Here is an 18138-nt window from a genome sequence, read left to right as displayed (position 1 = left end):
TTCAAAACTCAATATTTAATTTCAAGGAGAACCAGTTGATGGTAGAAACACCCTTACAAGCCCTTTTGAAGTGATCTTTTCTTCACATATAGGGCATTCACGTTTTGCTTTTAAAGCAGCTTTAATACATTTCTTACAAAATATATGACCACACCTTGTAGACATTTCTTCCACAAATGGTTGCTTACATATTGGACAGTTAAAGACAGGTTCTTTTGGAGGTTCAGGTGACTTTATGTGTGTCTCCCTCTACAAAATAGAACAACTAAAGTAGATTAGCAATTTTAATTCCATAGACACCACCGGCAGTCAACTATTGCATTTGCTCATTCCAACAGTATCTGATATAAAAAAGACTGACAATGACAATTTACATATTATTATTGAGGAAAAAAATTTTTATTTAAAATAAAGAAATAAATAAAAATTTCAAAACTTAGGAAGTATGTAGTATCTTATGACACTACAAAGAAAATCTAGTTATGTGAAGATGATGAATTGCACAAGGAAAAATCATTGTTTATATATTAAATAATAAATATTATTTGAGCATGCCCGTAGAACCCCTGCCAATTTTTACCATCAAAAAGGGTTTTAGATTACTAGATAAAATTACCAAGAGTATACAACCACCTGCTGAGAGAAGAATATGAATTGCAAGACTAAACACATAAAATAAAAAAAAATAAAAAATCTAGTCTTCCAAAACAAAACTGGCATATGTAAAGGAGGAAGACAAATTGGCTTGGGAATAAGTAAAGGGACTCAAGTTCATGAACTCTATCAGAGAGATCTTTGGCAGAATGAATATTCCCAGATTAAGTATCCTTTGAAAAGACTAAAACATCCAAATGAGCCATGCAGCCAAGAAAGATGATATAAATTCAAGATCCTTCAAAAGGTTTGTTCTTCGTCTTGTGTGCTGAGTGGTGTGAATATTTGGGAAGTTGTGATCAGTAATCACAAGCCAATGCAAAGAATTATGGTTTGAGTAAGGAACGAAATTTTTTCTTCACTGAAGTTCTTGTTTCTCTCTTCAAGTTTCTATGAAGTATTTTCAAGCATTTACCACTCGGATTCCAACATATTGCGGGATAAAGCATGACCACTTGGCAATCCGCAATCACAACAACAAGAAGAACAATACATGCTAACAAGAACTGTTTGGTTCAAGATTAGTGTTTACTGTTAGTTCACAACATGCTAATACCTCAGAATTGTTATTGCCTTCCAAGTTTAATGTTAGTTCAAGATTAGGAACTGTTTGGTTCAAAGAATCTCTTCTACGATAGTTGGGAGAAATTTCAGTCCTCTGACTTGCATTATCTGCAATTATCATGAATGAGAAAGAGACTTTAACCACCATGCACCAATCACAGGAAACATGTGTGTGTGTGTGTGTGTGTGTGTGTGTGTTTAAAGTTTTGACAGTAGTAGAGAGCATTTTAACAGTGAAGCACATTTTGAGAGCTTAGCGACTACTAGGTAAAACAGAGTAAACTATTTAGCTGACAACACACTTAACATTTTCCCCTCATTTTAAAAAAATATCACATGGATCAAATATATTATTTTTGGACCCTGATCTTATCCATACCACCAATACGACATCCTAGAATATTCAAAATTCTCAGCGATAAATTCATCAGCAGGTGATCTACCCAGAAGTAAGTAGCAACTGTAATTAACACAAAATTCATTTTGAGCACTCAAGCAGAGTTATATCTAAATGTTATCAAGTAAATCCGACTGGTAAAATTCTTCTTTTGATAATGTTGCATCATCATTGGCAACAGCACAGTGAGAAAATGGCTTCGCAGTCTATGTAGACTGCATATTATGTAAATAGTTATAAAATAAAATAAAAAAAAAAAACCAAGTTCAAACTCAAACTTAAAAAACACAGTACGATCATAAAGTTCCGAAAGAAAATGGGAAAAGAAGAGCAAAAACAAATGTTAGAAAGAACCTGAAGAAAAAAAAAAATCATCAACACCGATTGCAAGATATTAAAAAAAGTGTTCATGAAGCTTCTAAACAAAGAAAAAGGTAGAGTAAACGAATAAGATGCTACCTAAATCCACATCAACTATAGTCCTCCAACGATTTCTTCTCGAGTTATTTCTAGCCTAAATTGAATAAGAAGAATGACATAAATAAGGTTAGCCACCAAAATCAAATATAGAATGACAATATCAGATCAGCACTATATCCAAGGGAAATGTATACCTCATCAAAAGCACTTCGTGTACATTCAATAACATCATCATCTGCAGCCTCCTCATCAAAATCTGCCTGAACTACTCGTCGAGATTCTGATAGAATTGAAGGTCCCTCCTGCTCCTGATGCACATCAGGTGGATCCCTATTAAGATCCAAGTCCAAAACAGCATCCCCTTGCCGATGACGTCCAGGAGAATGGTCCCCAATAGAACTAGTACTCATCTTGTGTACAATATTCCAAAATCCAAATCACACAATCTAAAATAAACCCTATGTCTCATGAAAATATCATTATGCAAATCAATGGCGGGAAAAGATCAAACTTGCTAGGCAGAAGATAATGGACGGGGGGAAAAAAAGCAAAAAAAAAAAAAAAACCACATGATAATTCAAAAAATTGAGAAGCAACGTGCGGATCCAGATGTTCACAATATCGTGAAGGCAACCTCTGCATTGTGGGGCAATTAATTATTAATCATTACATGTAAAGTAATAAGTGTGAAATGATTTGAATTGTTCACAGACACCACAATAAGTCAAAATAGCCCAACAGACTTGGATACCACCAGAAAAAGCAATCCTGAAACCATTCTTGATCAAAACACAAGCTCAATTTACTAAATTTCTAGGTTATAAGCATTTTAAATAATTTATATTCACTGTAGATAAATAAAATCCATAAATCAGACCTAGAATGCTATAGATTCACAATGACACAAGCACCGAATAATGAAGGAAAACTGTTACCAACCATCGAGGCCCTTGGAAAGTAAAGGGCTAAAGGCTGAGGGAGATCATAAAGTGTTGACAGCCTATCTAGAAAAAAAGTTACATGAAAAATCCACTAAGTTAGGATAAATTAAAAAAAAAAAACTTTATTATATGAGAAAAAGGAAAAGTTCCAACGTCTGATATTTGGCAAATTTGTAATACAACTTTCAGTAGAAGGGCAAGAAAAACCACAACTTCCAACTAATTTGTGTATACAATTTTCTTTTGAACATTTAGGAATCAGTATCAAATCATCCCAATGAAAATATCAACTATCCATCCAAAAAGATCGATACACAGTATAATTGACAGGTACATACTATCAAGAATCAGAACCACCAAAGCCATTAGTCACAAGAGAACCATAACCAACACTTCAAAAAACTGTGGCCAATCAACCTGACCAACCACTTGATTAATTCAAGCATGCATTTTCTTTGTCTAAAACCTTTCATTTCAACCATTTTAGAAAATTGATTTGGCCAAGAAAAAGAAAAAGAGTAAAGGACTATAACGGAGAAAGGATAAAACACGAATTGCCAATATCCTGTGCAAAAAGAGAATCACAATGATCAAAATGGACAAGATTAACAAAAGGATAGTAAACATGGACAAGAAAGACTGTGTTTTCAGCACCGATATCCAGAAATGGAGAAAGAAAAAATAAAAACAACAAAACCGAAAATCACAATCGTCAAAAGACCACCGACCGTCTGGACAAATCAAACAAAACCAGAGACGGGAAAAAACCAGAAATTTATTTAAAACTCGAAGGAAGAAAATGAACCTTTAGTTGGAGATTCGAATCGCGTAAAGGGACAAGTCCTCAAAATCTTCACAATCATTCAAATTATAGAGAGAATCTGAATTGTTTTCGGAGCGAGATCATCGTTATTTTTAAAAAATTGACAAGAAAAAAATAATTAACTGAAAGTGGTTAAAATTAATTAAGAATTTTGGTTTCTTCAAAAAAATTATTAAAACTTTCTCTAATTATCTTTAATTAAAATTTATTATTTTCTATATATTCAAGCATACCATCCAAATAAATTAATAAGAAATATGGATATCTTCAAGAATAATTTATAATTTTTTACTAAAATTTATTAAATATTTTGTATTAAAAACGAAACAAACTTTTAAAAACAATACTCTTTTTAGTTTAATATTATAAAATATTCTTAACTAAATTATGCACCAATGAATTAATTAATTATCTTTAAAATTATACACTCTTTTTATGTTTGTGTGTACTTAATATGCTTTTTTAATTAAAAAATTTTATTAATTACATCGATTAATTAAAGGTATTTTTGAAAAAAAAAATCTTATTAATTGAACCTTGAAAAAATCCAAAATGCCTACTGTTTTTGAACATCTTATCTCTCTAGAAATACTTTATATATATATATATATATTTAAATGTAGGAGTGTTTAATATTATAAGACATTTTAAACAAAATTATACCCTAATATTTTTATGTTTACCAAAACTTTATTAATAACACCTATTAATTAAAGGTATTTTAAAAAAATTATCAATTAAATTTTAAAAGATTCAAAAGTCTTATATTTTTAAATATTTTATCTATGAAAAAATATTTTATAATTTTTAACGTAAGATGTATTTTATATTAAAAAATGTAAGGAGTAATAGGTAAGGCAACAAATTAAATTAACAATAAATTAGTGCTTCCGTACATTTACAAATTAACGGCAATGTTTACAATTGCTAGACTTTTTTATATTTGAAATTTTTTTTCTTGCATTTCTATATATTTGATATATTGACGATTATTTCTCAAAGCAAAAATTTTTATTATAATATTTTACTTTAATGTTGACATTATAATAGGTTATGGAAATAAAAACAAAAACAACAATCTTACTTTGATAAATATTATAATTTTTAGTATCATCGGACATAATATTTTTAAGATTTGAATTGTTAGTTTTTTTTTTTTTAACTTCAATGGCATTGTTGTTGTTGGGAATGCTGGCCTAAAATGAATTTGTATTTTTTTGGTCCAACTCCAAATTGACTTTCGATAATCTAAAATGTTATTTTTCTTTCCATAATTTATCTTAATAAGTAAGGTATAAAATTTTTTTACCCTTAAAAAGGCATGAATTATATTGTTGTTAAAGAAATAAATGCCATGGGATGAATTATCAATGAGGATATCTAATTTTGGGAATTGGTAAATTGGGAAAATATCACGCAAAGATACAAACTAAAGTAAAATACTCTTGCTTTCCCTCTATTTTGTCTTAATTATCAATATCTCCCTTATATTTTTAAAACTTATATGAACTTCTTCTATTATAAACAGTTATAAAATAAAAACACCCTCTCTATTTATAAATTTTCATTTTCATCCATTCAATCATTAGTTAATTTTTAAGTTATATATATTGGACTAAAATATCCCTCTTTAGATATAAATGTTGTCTAAAACTTAAATATATTACCCAAAAAAAATTAATGCATGTATAATTATATATTTCTTTTAAATTTATGTTTTAAATTTTATTTTTATAATAGAATACATATTAAATTTTTTGCCTTTTCTCTTTCTACTACTATTAATGTTAAAATCAATTCATATGTAATGACATCTAAATTTTTTATTTCTATTGGATAGATCATAAATAAGTTGATATACCTGGTCTAAAGAATTTCTCCTAATTTCAAGAACTTAATGAAAATATAATAAATAAGTGATTTTGAAATTGAATTATCTATTTAAATATTTTAAATAAAATTTACTTATTATATCTGGAAAAACTCTAACTGTAAATATGTAAATATAATTCCCGGTTTCATAAGTTTTGATGAATTTTTTGGTAAGATGATTAACTCTAATAATTAGATATCATTATTTCAATATATTTCTTTTCCTTATTGCAAGTATGAAAATATTATCCTTGATTTTTACTTTACAGTTTCAATAAATAAATTCAATTCATAAAACTATTGAGCATCATAAAAATCTCACTACAAAAAATTAGATATTCCCATTGGTTCTATATATTTTCACTTTTTGTGTCACTTTCAGTCGACGAATCCAAACTCACTCAGTTATAATATTGGCTCCTCGAACCCTACTAAATCCATCTTTTTGGCAAAACTTGAGATCTTTGAATATTTTTAAATATGCAAAGAGTAAAAATTTAATTAAATTTTATTAAATTAAATAAAATCAAGCAAAGAATGTTTGCATGTTTTTAATCAAATAAATTATAGTATATTCGACAAAAATAAAATCAAGGGAGATGAAAATTAAAATTTTGGATAAAATTAAGGAAATCAAAACCAAATCAAGTTAAGGAATGATTAATGAAAACTAACAAAAATGAAAAGTGACGAGATTAAACTAAAATCAGAGTTAAAGAATGAGAATAAAACTTAACAAACTATTAACAACTAACTATAAAAAACAAATTTACATTCTAAATTCATCAACTCGTTGTTAAGAAAGACAGCAAGCCTTCCATTTGTATTCGAAAATCTCGGAAAATCACAAATGACAGACCCACCTCGGCTTCTTATAACCAAATCCTTCCTCAGTACTGTATCATCAAGCCACAAGCATATACACATTAACGTTCAACGAAAAAATAATAATGGACTTGAAATCTTGCCTTGTTTTCTTGCTTTTGTTCTTGGCCATGGTGGCTAAGGCTTCTTCAACAGATTATGAAGAACACTTTAGCTTAGATATTGCAGAAGGAAACTCTTCTGGAGAAGATGACAATATGACGACGAGGATGGATAACTCTGAATCAAGCCCTAACCCTAACAGACCATCATCACCTGGGGGTTTCCTCAAGTACATTAGCTATGAAGCTCTTAGTGCAAACTCAATCCCATGCAGTTTAAGGGGACAATCATACTATGATTGTCGTAGTAAGATGATAGTCAATCCTTATCGTCGTGGTTGTAGCGCCATTACACGTTGTAGAAGATTGACTGATTAATTTAAGGATCAACATGTACAAGAAAAAGCATCCAACGATAATCTTGACTTAACAATATGTGATGATCCACCTAGTGGATGCAGAAATATCTTGTATTCTAATATGACCGGATAATTTTTCTCCCTGCACAGGTTTCCAATGACCATGTATTAAAAAAAAAAACATATACAAGAGGAAGATCTAACACCAGATGTTGTATTATATAATTGTTTGTATATGGCTTGTGGTTTTATTTACATATTTTCTGATTTGTAATGCCAGTCATGGAGCAAAAAGAAAAGCAAAAGTTATATAAACAATTGTCCAATTTTCATCCATTGGGTGTTCATGTTGAAATGTGAAGTATATAGATAAATATTGATGTTAATTTTTGGATTGATGCTGGTTGCTTTTAATGAGTACGAATTTGTTTGCAGTTTTTGGTTTCTTATCAGAAATTTAAGGGAGAGTTTAATTTAAGGACTAAGGATATGACTTATTCACAGATCAGACCCAATAAAATTTGAATTTACACTACAGGACTAAGAGATTAAATTGAAATAAATTTTTAAATGAAATGACTAAAATACCCTTCAACTAACTTAATCGTGTAAGTTTTCTTAACTTTACTTAATTTTACTTGTTAAATTCGTGACTCTTTCAATTGAATTATATTACTTATTAATTATATAATTTTACTTGTTAATTTTTCAATAAGACTTGTTAATTACTTAATTTTACTTGTTAAATCATTGACTCCCTCAACTAAACTGCATTAATTGTTAGTCACATAATTTCACTTGTTAATTCTATAAACACTTGTTAATTTTATAACTTAACTTCTCAATACTGTATAAAAAAAATGAAGGACATTTTGGTCATTTTTATAAAAAAATTTCAATAAAATATTTGGTCATAAAGTGTAGTTTCAAATTTTATTAGGTCTGATTTTTAAATAATTCACATCCGCACTCCTTAAATAAAATTCTCCCAAAATTTAAAATGGGTCATTTAAGGAACTCATTAGAAGTTTTATAAGTTGTTTGTATAGTTGTTGGGAGTTTTTATATTTTCTTATTTCATATCTTAAAATATTCATAAAATGACGTTTTTGGAGAACAATATATATATATATATATATTTATAGGATTGTGCAGCGATTGTTTAATAATATAAACATTTGAACATTAATAATGGTAAATCTTAGCAAAATAGTGGTTTTGCAGAAACTGGAGGCAAAAGAGATCAATCTTGTGGAGAATTATTATGTCCACATGTGGTATATGCTCCCTCTAAAATAAAATGTAGGGCATTATTGGTAATTGATTCATGGATCTAAAAAAATATTAGCTAAAACTTTAATTTCTTAAAAAAAATTTACACCTTTTTAATTTTACCCTCATTAAATATCCTATATAAGTGCTTTGATAATGATAATTAAATTTTTAATCCATAATTTTTTTCAAAAAGAGTAATAAATGGAGTAAAAATCTAGTTCGAAAAACAATTATAAAAATTATCCAATGTCTTATATTTTAGATCAAGCAAGGCTTCTAAAAGATGCCCTATATTATGATCTAAAGTGAGCAACATATAGGAAAAATGACAACTAAATCCCAAGGGAACCAATTTAATTATTTTATTTAATTCCCAGCTAATAATTTAAGAACACCAACAAAGTTCCTTGCTTTTTTTTTTTTGACAAATCTAACTTATAAAGGATTTAACTTAGAAATGCTTAAGTTGAGTATATGATTAAACTTTAGAGACAGATCATTCGACCATTTCCCTCCCAAGCAACTTCCCACAATTCTATCATTGAGTTATGTGTGTAAGTGAAAAATCAGACACTACAATAGAAAAAGAATAAATGACAGTTATTTTTATTTATATATGATAATTCTTACCTGTCATATATAAGTCTATAATTTATTCCCACCACCCTATAAATGATGAGTATTTAACTATCATATATTGGTCTCTAATATATGACGGTTATTAATAATAATTGTCATATAAATATATAACAATTATTATATTGGGTGCCAAATATGAAGGTTATTTAAAATACTTATCATATATTATTTTGGGATTTTTTTTAATAGAGGCATGTTTTACATAGCCCTTATAACATCATTTATCAATAATTTTCATAATCAGTATTTTTGCATCTCTAAATTACAATAATATTTAACTAGGATAGAAATCAATAATAATTCTTTGATCTAATAAAAAAATAGAAACTAAACATTCCATATTTAAAATAATAAATGTAGTGCTTATCAACACAACAGGCATGTAGAGAACCAACAGAGATTAGAATAATCCCGATTCCTCCTATCTATGTTGCTCATTTTTTGAAAAAAAAAAATAATTCTTGCAAATGGAAAGTACATAATAGAGTCACAATGATGACTAAGCACCTAATTCAACAAATATGCAACTTCATATTGCCCTATCGAGGAAAAATAAAATTTGCTCTTGGGCTACTTTCAAGCTCAATGTCACAAACTAAAACTCAAGAAAGGATAACAAGAAGATGCATAAAAATGGTGGACAGTGTTGAAGAGAATTGTAGACAACTACTACTATCTATGGTTACCTTTTTGGTGGACCATATATTGTAGCAACATTGTGCCCTACATATTGCACCCTCATCTTTGACAGTTTTTAAGAAATAAAGAAGTATATAGATTATATATTGGTTTTAGTAATTGCACTGATAAGCCTGACCTATAACTTATATATCTTACAGTAACATTAGATGAATAAATGATAAAGATGGATTAAGCAAGTGATGAAAGCTTAGGTGTTGTTCTGTGATCATATCAGTTAACTTTTGGATCAATAGAAACTTAGAGTAAGTTTTGGAGAGTGAATGGTTTGTACAAGATATGGTATATAGCAATATATCTATTTGTTTAAAAAGAGGGAGAGAAAGAAAATCAAAGAAGAAAGAAAGCATAAGAATAATCAAAGGAAAGAAAGTCACATGGTGCTCGATCATATTATAACTGGATAACCCTATAGCATTCTATGGGGAAGAAAAACAAATAAGATTCTCTATCATGTTATAACTAGATAACCAACAAAAGATTATATCTAAAAAAATTTACACCCAAGTTCACAAGCCATAATCCAAAAACATAGAATCGTACAAGAGACTAACAATTCATCATCTTCCTTCATTTGGTATAACATTCAAAATCACATAATACAACATGTATATCCATGAAACAATATTATTATTTAAATTACAAAGGCAAGGTTGGTGAGGGAGCCAAATTTTTGATACTTGAGAGAAATACAAATTTGAAGTGGATAAGATAACCCAGACATCAACCTTGTTATAACATGAAATGGCCTTAAGAAATTGCACATCTCCTCCCCTCTTCTCCACTCTTCATGTATTGGGAAAGATGCGAAACTTATATTATGGCAAGATAAGTTGGTAAAAGCATGGGAATATTTTAATGCACTTTCAAACAGTTGAATGCCATCTAGTGGGCATGTCCATTTGCAAGCCCATTAAACTATCAATCCCACCAACCTCTTGAACATATTTTTTGAAACCAATCATCCTTGCCTCTAACCCTCTCATACACTTAATGCTTTCCCTAATTTTGTTTAAAGTAGTACTTGTTACTTTCAAACCCTTTTGAACAATTAGGTTTGAAATATAGGCACAATATCTTATATGAAAAAATTTCTCTTTACAAATCAAGCTTGCACTATCTTGCAAAGCTAGCCTCTCTTTCAATCTCTCCTGCATATTATCATTTGCAAAGGCATTGTCTAAAGTGATAGAAAATACTTTCTTGTCAATCCCCTATTCCACCAAACAATTATATACTTTTCTAACCAATTCTACCCTGGAATGTGGGGGTTCCATATGACAAAAAAAAGTATGTTACTATTTAAAATCCAATTTTCATTAACAAAATGAGCAGTCAGACATAAATAACTTTCAGAGGTTACAATAGTCTAACAATTTCTATCTTAATGCTTCTTTGTGCCCCTAATATATTTTCATGACATCACTTACTGCTGTTTTGCTATAAATGCACTTTACACTAGGATTCAAGACTGTAAAATAGTGCCTAAACCATTTATATTCAACAATGGAATAAAGCAAATCATGTTCAATTCTCATCATAAACAAAGAATTCCATGCCTCCTTTTCATCCAGTTTCCTAAACCTTAATTTTCCATCTTTATCCATCAACATTAACCCAACATCATGATACTTAACTAGTTGTAGAGCCGTGCTAGATGAGATGTGCCATCAGCTCCAAACCCAACTAAATATTTATTACATCCATTACATCTAGCTTTTTTTTTCCACCAACTATAACTTTTGAAAAAGACTTCCACACATTAGACATGCAAGTTTTGGCTCTTTTATATACAGAAAGCTTCCCTTCTTATTCAAAAGTTGTTCTTTTCCTAAGACAAATAAATTTTTCTTTATTCTTTTTAGATACTAATGCAAATGTAACACTACCCACCTTACACATGCAAATTACCATCCACTTTCCTACTACTAAAACCCACATTTTCACTATCAGTAGAACGTCCAATTTTAATATGTTTCTTTTGACTATAAGATATTTTTTATTGCATATAATTGAGACACACAAAGCAATTAAATATGATCAATTAGCCACTAGACAATAAATTAAAATCAAACAATAGAACATGACCTTGAATTTTTGAAAAGGCATAAACAAAACAATTAAATTTAGAAAGCCAAAAAATGGAAGACACAAGATAAGAAACCATTTATAAATGCAAAATGATGATTAGGAGCTATGTTATTCTATACTGAAACTATATATGAGAGTAACAGGATTTCAAAATTTAGAATATGGTAGGCTCTTGTAACATTAACTTCCCTATCAAACTGGAAAGTTTTGCAAGTTCACATGCTGCCTTTTCAAGTGTAAGCCATATGTTTTCATAGAATTTTATTGTTTAATTAAATTATATCAAAGTTCTTGGACTCTAGTGATCTGATTATAAATAATGTCAACTATATATTTAACACTAATGAGTTGCAGTATTGTGCTCTTTTTCTAGGAGATTTGTAAACGATGTCAACTATATATTTAACACTAATGAGTTGCAGTATTGTGATCTTTTTCTAGGAGATTTGTCATCAGTTTTCATGTTAATTCCTATTATCTAATATCTATAGATAATTCTCATAACAGCCACACTTGTTATTTCTTTTACACTAGTGCAATAAAAGTCACAAAATTGGTATAAAAAGGAGAAGAGAATTTCATGCACATCTACACTTGTTATTTCTTGAAGTTTAGAGATACAAAATTGAACCTAGAGAGAAGAATGAGAGTCTGGAGGCAAATATGGTTAACGATAGAGACCACAAAGCTTGAGAACAGAGCTTTAGAGATCAAAGCTTCATTGCTTCGGTTTGAAGTTCAGACAAGGATTGGAGAGTGTCGCGACGTCAGGAGAATGAGAAGTGAGAAAGAGAATAGAGAGATTGAGAATTGATGAAGATTGACTAGGGCTGTGCACTAACAGCTCGGAAGAACTAAAGAAGTTAGACGAAGATGGAAGAACTAAACTAGGGGTTATGGGAGATAAGCGACAGCATGCGAGTTGTGTGACGGTTGATGGCGTGAGAGTTAAGGATGGAAACGGCATGAGAGTTGAGGGTTTTTTCATTTTGCAAGCGAGCTGGAGGCCAAAGATATCTTGACTCTCACGTTTAGATCTTTCCTTTTTCTCTTGTGTCTTAGTCTCCATCTGTGTGTGGATGTGGCGTGTGCTGTGAGTTTTCATTTTAATTGAAAAAAGGAATTAATCAATTTACTTTTTCTTTTAATTTTCTACAAGTATTCAGGCCAAGCCAAGCTTGGCTCGAATTTTGTTAGGCCTATTTAGGCAACCTGAATAGGCCCGAACATTAAAAAAATGTATTCGGGCTTGGCCCTAATTTTTTTGGCTGGTTTGGGTTGGTCTATCAAACTCAGCCAAAATTATCAACTCTACACTTCATCTAAATATGTGTAATTACTTTTCTTATATTTTTATAAAACTTTAAAACATAATGAACTAATCATGCCAATTATTTAATAAAACTAACACGCAAATTGTGGATGTAATGAAGACATTATTAATCTAAATTTTCCACCATGTTTTAAAGCTTATAATATGATTAATTGAATATATTTTTTATTATGCTTTCTTTTAAATGTAATCGCACTTTCCTTTTCAAACAAAAATATACTGGAGTGCCATTGTCAAGTATAAATTTATTAGGAAATTATATTTGTGTTGAAGGAATGCTTTGCACAAAAACTTGTTATCTTTTATGCTTGTCATCAAACTTACTATTATCTCCCTAACATTGGCTCCTAATGCAATGCCTTAGAAGAATAGACTGAAATAATAGTTGATTAAAGTAAATAAAGCTTTTATAATTAATAGTTTATATATTAAATTATGAATAAAATTTATTTTTTATAGAAGTTACATAAAAGGAAGATTTAAAAGACAATAAAACCAAACTTATCTACATAAAACAATAAAAAACTTATAGGAGGCAAGGCCATAGCCATGGCCATGTACGCATGATGTTACAATATTACTTTCATATTTAAGAATACTCTTGGTTCATCCCTTAACCTTCTAAGCACCAAAATTACCTCTTCAATTTAATCAAGGACACTATCCATCCAAGCTTTATTCATCCAAGATACATGGGCAAGACTTTACTACCCGTGTCAGAAGATTAAGAAAAACTGTAACCAAATATGAAGTTATTTATTTTCATATTCAGCTTATAAATTTGATGACCATCAAGAAAGAAACTAATTTGATTAAGATTACAATAATAATTAGTAGATAAATGTCAAGCATTATAAATATAAATATTGTAAATCACAGTAAATTCATTTGTGATGACAATCATAAAAATATCATGTAAGATAAAATGAAATCAAATATGACATTAAACTTCCAATACTTTATTCCTAGAATAACAACACAAATAAAAAAATTATTTAAGAGAAGCCATAGTGACACCAAGCAATACCCAACCTTATGGATGATAAAGTTATAGAACTATTTCATTTTAGCATTTTATTTGAACACGTGATTTACACAATTTTTTCATTGAGCACAACAAGGCAAGTCATTCCAAGCTTAAATAAGTGCATACATACATTCATATGACAGTCTAAACCAAAATGATAAAAAGAGATTGCTCATAAGTGCAACCCAAAAAAATGTACAAAAGTTTCACCATTAAAGCAATACATCTTCCTGCCATCTTCAACTCTTGTCTTATTTTATAGTGCAAGAAAGTACACTTCTACCTTCTTCTAACCTCCACTACAGTCCTCTTGAAATTCTTAATCTCTTCAAAGAAGAAGCAAAACTACTTGTAAGCTATTAAATCTGAAAAAATGATGGAAATAAAAATATTAACTTGCAATAAGCTAGGGTTTAGACAATGAAACAATAGTTCAAAGTTATATGACAAAATAGGGCAGCAAAATTAAAATTCAGAATTGTCACTCCAACCTTTTTTTAAACCAACAACCACTCCATCTTTAGCAAAGTGAGAATATTATATACATAAAGTAAATAACTCTATTAACAAATAAAAAAGTTTATTGAGACTCTAACCATTACACTAAAAAATGGGTCTAACCATAACTTTTGAAATATCCTAAAAATGCAAATAAAGAAAAGGACAAAAAATATTGCAAGATTATGCCAACATAGGAAAGAGTGTACAAATAAATCTGACGTGAAAACAAAATTCTTTTATATTAATATATCATATAACAAAGTCTTAACCATAAAGTAAAGAAACAACAATACCTTTAAAATTACCTTGAAAATTGTGCATTGCTACAGAACAATAATGATAATCTATTGAAAAATTATGCATTATAGCCTAAGGTGCACAATTTATAGCAAGTTTTGAATTTTTATGTATAAGTTAAGCACAAGTTTCCTAAGATGGATATATATATATATAATTGGGAAGAGTTTTAAAATTACTCAAAAGAAAGGTAAATATAGCATAATACCCTATAATCTATATCACAGTGCTTAGTCTCCATCAATCTAAACCTGCAATTAATTTATTTGTCCACATAAAATTTCTATGTAGCCTGCTGAGGAAATTAAGTTTATATATTATTATCCATGCTAAAAGTTATTGCAGTAAGAAATCTGAAAAGCTTATATATTAATAAATAGGTGTGATATGAATAGATGAAGCCACCAGGAAAAATGTTGATTTATGAAAAGAAGTCCTCAAAAAGCTCAATATGAGGAAAGATGCTTTCACATAAGGTAGAAGAACATCACAAAAACAAAAAGCAAAAGAATACAAAATAGCTGTTACTTTACCATTGACAGCCTACAACAGTATGATAGTTAGCAGGTCCTCCAGATGTTTGACTAATAGTAAAGCACAAGCAAAGAGAAAAAGAGAAAAGAGAATTACTTGAGTATTTTTAATCACCTTTCATGTGTGCTAAACATGCACATGTGATGTGCTAATATCAGCAAATTCCAAGTTTAACGTCTTTAAATTTCTATATTCTACTAAAATGAAAAGACAATGCCAAAGATTTAACACCCCCTAGAATAGTTAAGAAACATATGTGTGAAACAAAATCATATTATAAATTATAAAATAAAAGGCTACCAAAATTAATTACAATGTCTTAACTACTTATGTGAATGTTTTTAGCAACTATTGCCTAAAAAGTTATATCTCTTAATATTTAAGATTAACATTGCCAAAAAGGGGATAAATCAAATATAGCCGAAGGAGAAAGAGGAACTTCATTTTTACTATGCTAAAAAATCCCTGAAAGACCCCCATTTTTACCATACTAATTTCTTCTTTGAATTACTATCATAGAATTTAAAGATCTTGTTGATCAATGTCCTTATTATAAGGACTTCATCAAATTTTAAAATTTGCAAGTAACCAACATTGTCTACATAAACCAACAAAAGATGATAAGAGGCACCAATAATAGGCCTTGTGTATTCACCCAATTACATACTTGCGTAGTTACATACTATAACTTCATCAGGCACTACAAATATTGTGCATCCAATTTATATTTCAATTACATACTTGTAATGAGATCAAGATTAGATGAACATTGGGAATTGGTTGCCATTGTGATTAGGGTTCTATTATTTTGATCTTTGCTTTGATAATAAACAAAACTCTGGAGACATAAAATAGTTTTTTGTCCCTACAAAGTCATGGAAGGTAAAGTTAAATATAAAAAGGCTTAAACATACTAAGTGAAAAGGATGAAAGCAATATATCATAACAACCAAGCTTGAGGTCCTTTAAATACTTTTCTCATGGAATAATAATGTTTTACGAGGGAGCAGTGATATTCCAAGGATATCTACAAAAAGCTAAGTTATAATGGATAGGTTACTATTTTTGCATAAATGGACAACTAAGCTCTTCGTAATAAAGGAGAAGACTCCTAAAAGCGATGACAGGGGATAATGACTACCAAGAAGAGGAGAAACAAAGAAATAAAGGAGATGCCTCGGAAGAAACAATAAGGAAGGAAGTAGAGAAGGGAGTGAAGAAAGAGAGAGACCTTTATTCTGCTATTGACTTCTACTAGCTTGCATTCACATTGTTAAGTTATGTATCTTCTTTCATCTCCCATCTCAATGTTGACATAAAAATGGTAAAGTAGGGTTTTTTAAGGGGTGATGCCAATGGAGCCATCTGTATTATGCAATAAAACATGAAAATAAAGCCATAAAACACATCTTCTATGGAACAAAAAAGAAATGCATAGGCTTTAAAATTACTATCGTCCACAAATGTAACATTTCTTAAACTACTATGGATATAGGTCGGTATTTAAGAGTTTTGAAAGAGTTGGCATGCTAGTATTAGTTAAGACAAATCAAAAGCATAATAATATATGCAGATAGATATAAATAGACTTTCAAGGACAAACAGGGTAATGATATAGCCTTGTGATAATAGTTTTTTTTTGAATCCATAACATGAGAGTTATCACAAAAAAAGATGACAATTCTGGTGGCATATTATCTCTCCTTACTGTAAAGATGGCATAGAAAGAATAAAAGTAGAGAGCAACAGATCAAGCAAAACTAAAGGGAAGCATTAAAAGTCACAACTACTTTTTTGAGCATTTACAATTAGAGCCATTTATCTTTTTAACACTAATAATGCTTGTAACATTTTCCATACAATGAGACAGGATAAGGTGTTGGTGCCTATAAGTTAGTAATCAACCTTTTTCAATGACAAGAAATATTAACACAAATCTTTTTCTTGCAAAATTATATAATAGTATGGTAAAGGGAAAATGTTACATAAACCCACATGTTTTGCTAATAGTAAAACCAATTACAATCTTATAGTTAAAGGCATGGATCAAATACTTATTGTATAAAAATACTCATATATCTAGAAAAAGATTAGAAAACAAAGATAAAACTAAAGTGGTATAAAAATAACATATCAATATTCAGTATAAATAATTAAGATACACTTCGTTCTCATAAGGTTGGATTTTCTTTGAACAACAAAATTAGGTGAAACCTTATGAGAATTAGCATTTTTTAACTAAAGCATGCACAACTTAAAATGTCATCCACCTATTTCCAAACCAAAGCAACAACCTTATAAGACACCAAAAAATGTACATGACAAAATCACATCAATAACATTTCCTTCGGCAGTTCAAAAAATAATCTTCAACATCATAATCTAAATCCCTTCAATTCATTAAATGTAACACCTTTATAGTCACATGATTCAAGGAAGAGACATACCAATAAAATAAAAAAGGATGCTTGAGAATAAGAGTTTGAACATACCAGACGCCAATGGTGAGATTCAAGATAGGGCAACTACTGGGATTACTATAAGCTAAGATGACATCATCAAGCAGGGGGAAGGGAAGTCAAATCCTTGACAGAGTTGGACTTGAGGAGGCATTCAACTTCTTAGACTTCCTTTTATGCATCTCTGTTATGACCCTCTTCCAAAATATTGTGTTTAATGGAGCTTAATGTGAAGACAGAGAATAATATATCAAAATAAGATGAGGAATGAAAGGAAGGAACCAAAAAATGTAGGAGAAAAATAGATTATCAAAGAAAAATTGCACC

At 29.6% G+C, this 18138-nt stretch overlaps 2 protein-coding genes across 2 annotated transcripts; one reads left to right on the top strand and one right to left on the bottom strand.

Moving 5' to 3' along the window:
- Positions 1 to 21: 21 nt before the first annotated feature.
- On the bottom strand, positions 22 to 3687 carry LOC129286522 (E3 ubiquitin-protein ligase BRE1-like). Its single transcript, XM_054922477.1, has 5 exons — positions 2975 to 3687; positions 2230 to 2445; positions 2075 to 2129; positions 1211 to 1326; positions 22 to 249 (listed from the first exon to the last, which is right to left on the bottom strand). The coding sequence occupies exons 1-5, from the start codon at positions 2975 to 2977 to the stop codon at positions 22 to 24; spliced, it is 618 nt and encodes a 205-aa protein (XP_054778452.1). The 5' UTR covers positions 2978 to 3687.
- A 2979-nt stretch (positions 3688 to 6666) lies between these two features.
- Positions 6667 to 6975, top strand: LOC129286521 (protein RALF-like 4). The gene has a single exon (XM_054922475.1). It carries the CDS (start codon positions 6667 to 6669, stop codon positions 6973 to 6975), a length of 309 nt encoding a protein of 102 aa, XP_054778450.1.
- The last annotated feature ends 11163 nt before the right edge of the window (positions 6976 to 18138 follow it).

This window comes from Prosopis cineraria, unplaced genomic scaffold (assembly GCF_029017545.1).
Source record: "Prosopis cineraria cultivar Desert tree isolate PC_DT_omini unplaced genomic scaffold, ASM2901754v1 PC11, whole genome shotgun sequence".
NCBI lineage: Eukaryota > Viridiplantae > Streptophyta > Magnoliopsida > Fabales > Fabaceae > Prosopis > Prosopis cineraria.
The sequence above is the reverse complement of the archived record's forward strand: the minus strand, read 5'-3'. Positions and strand labels throughout refer to the sequence as shown.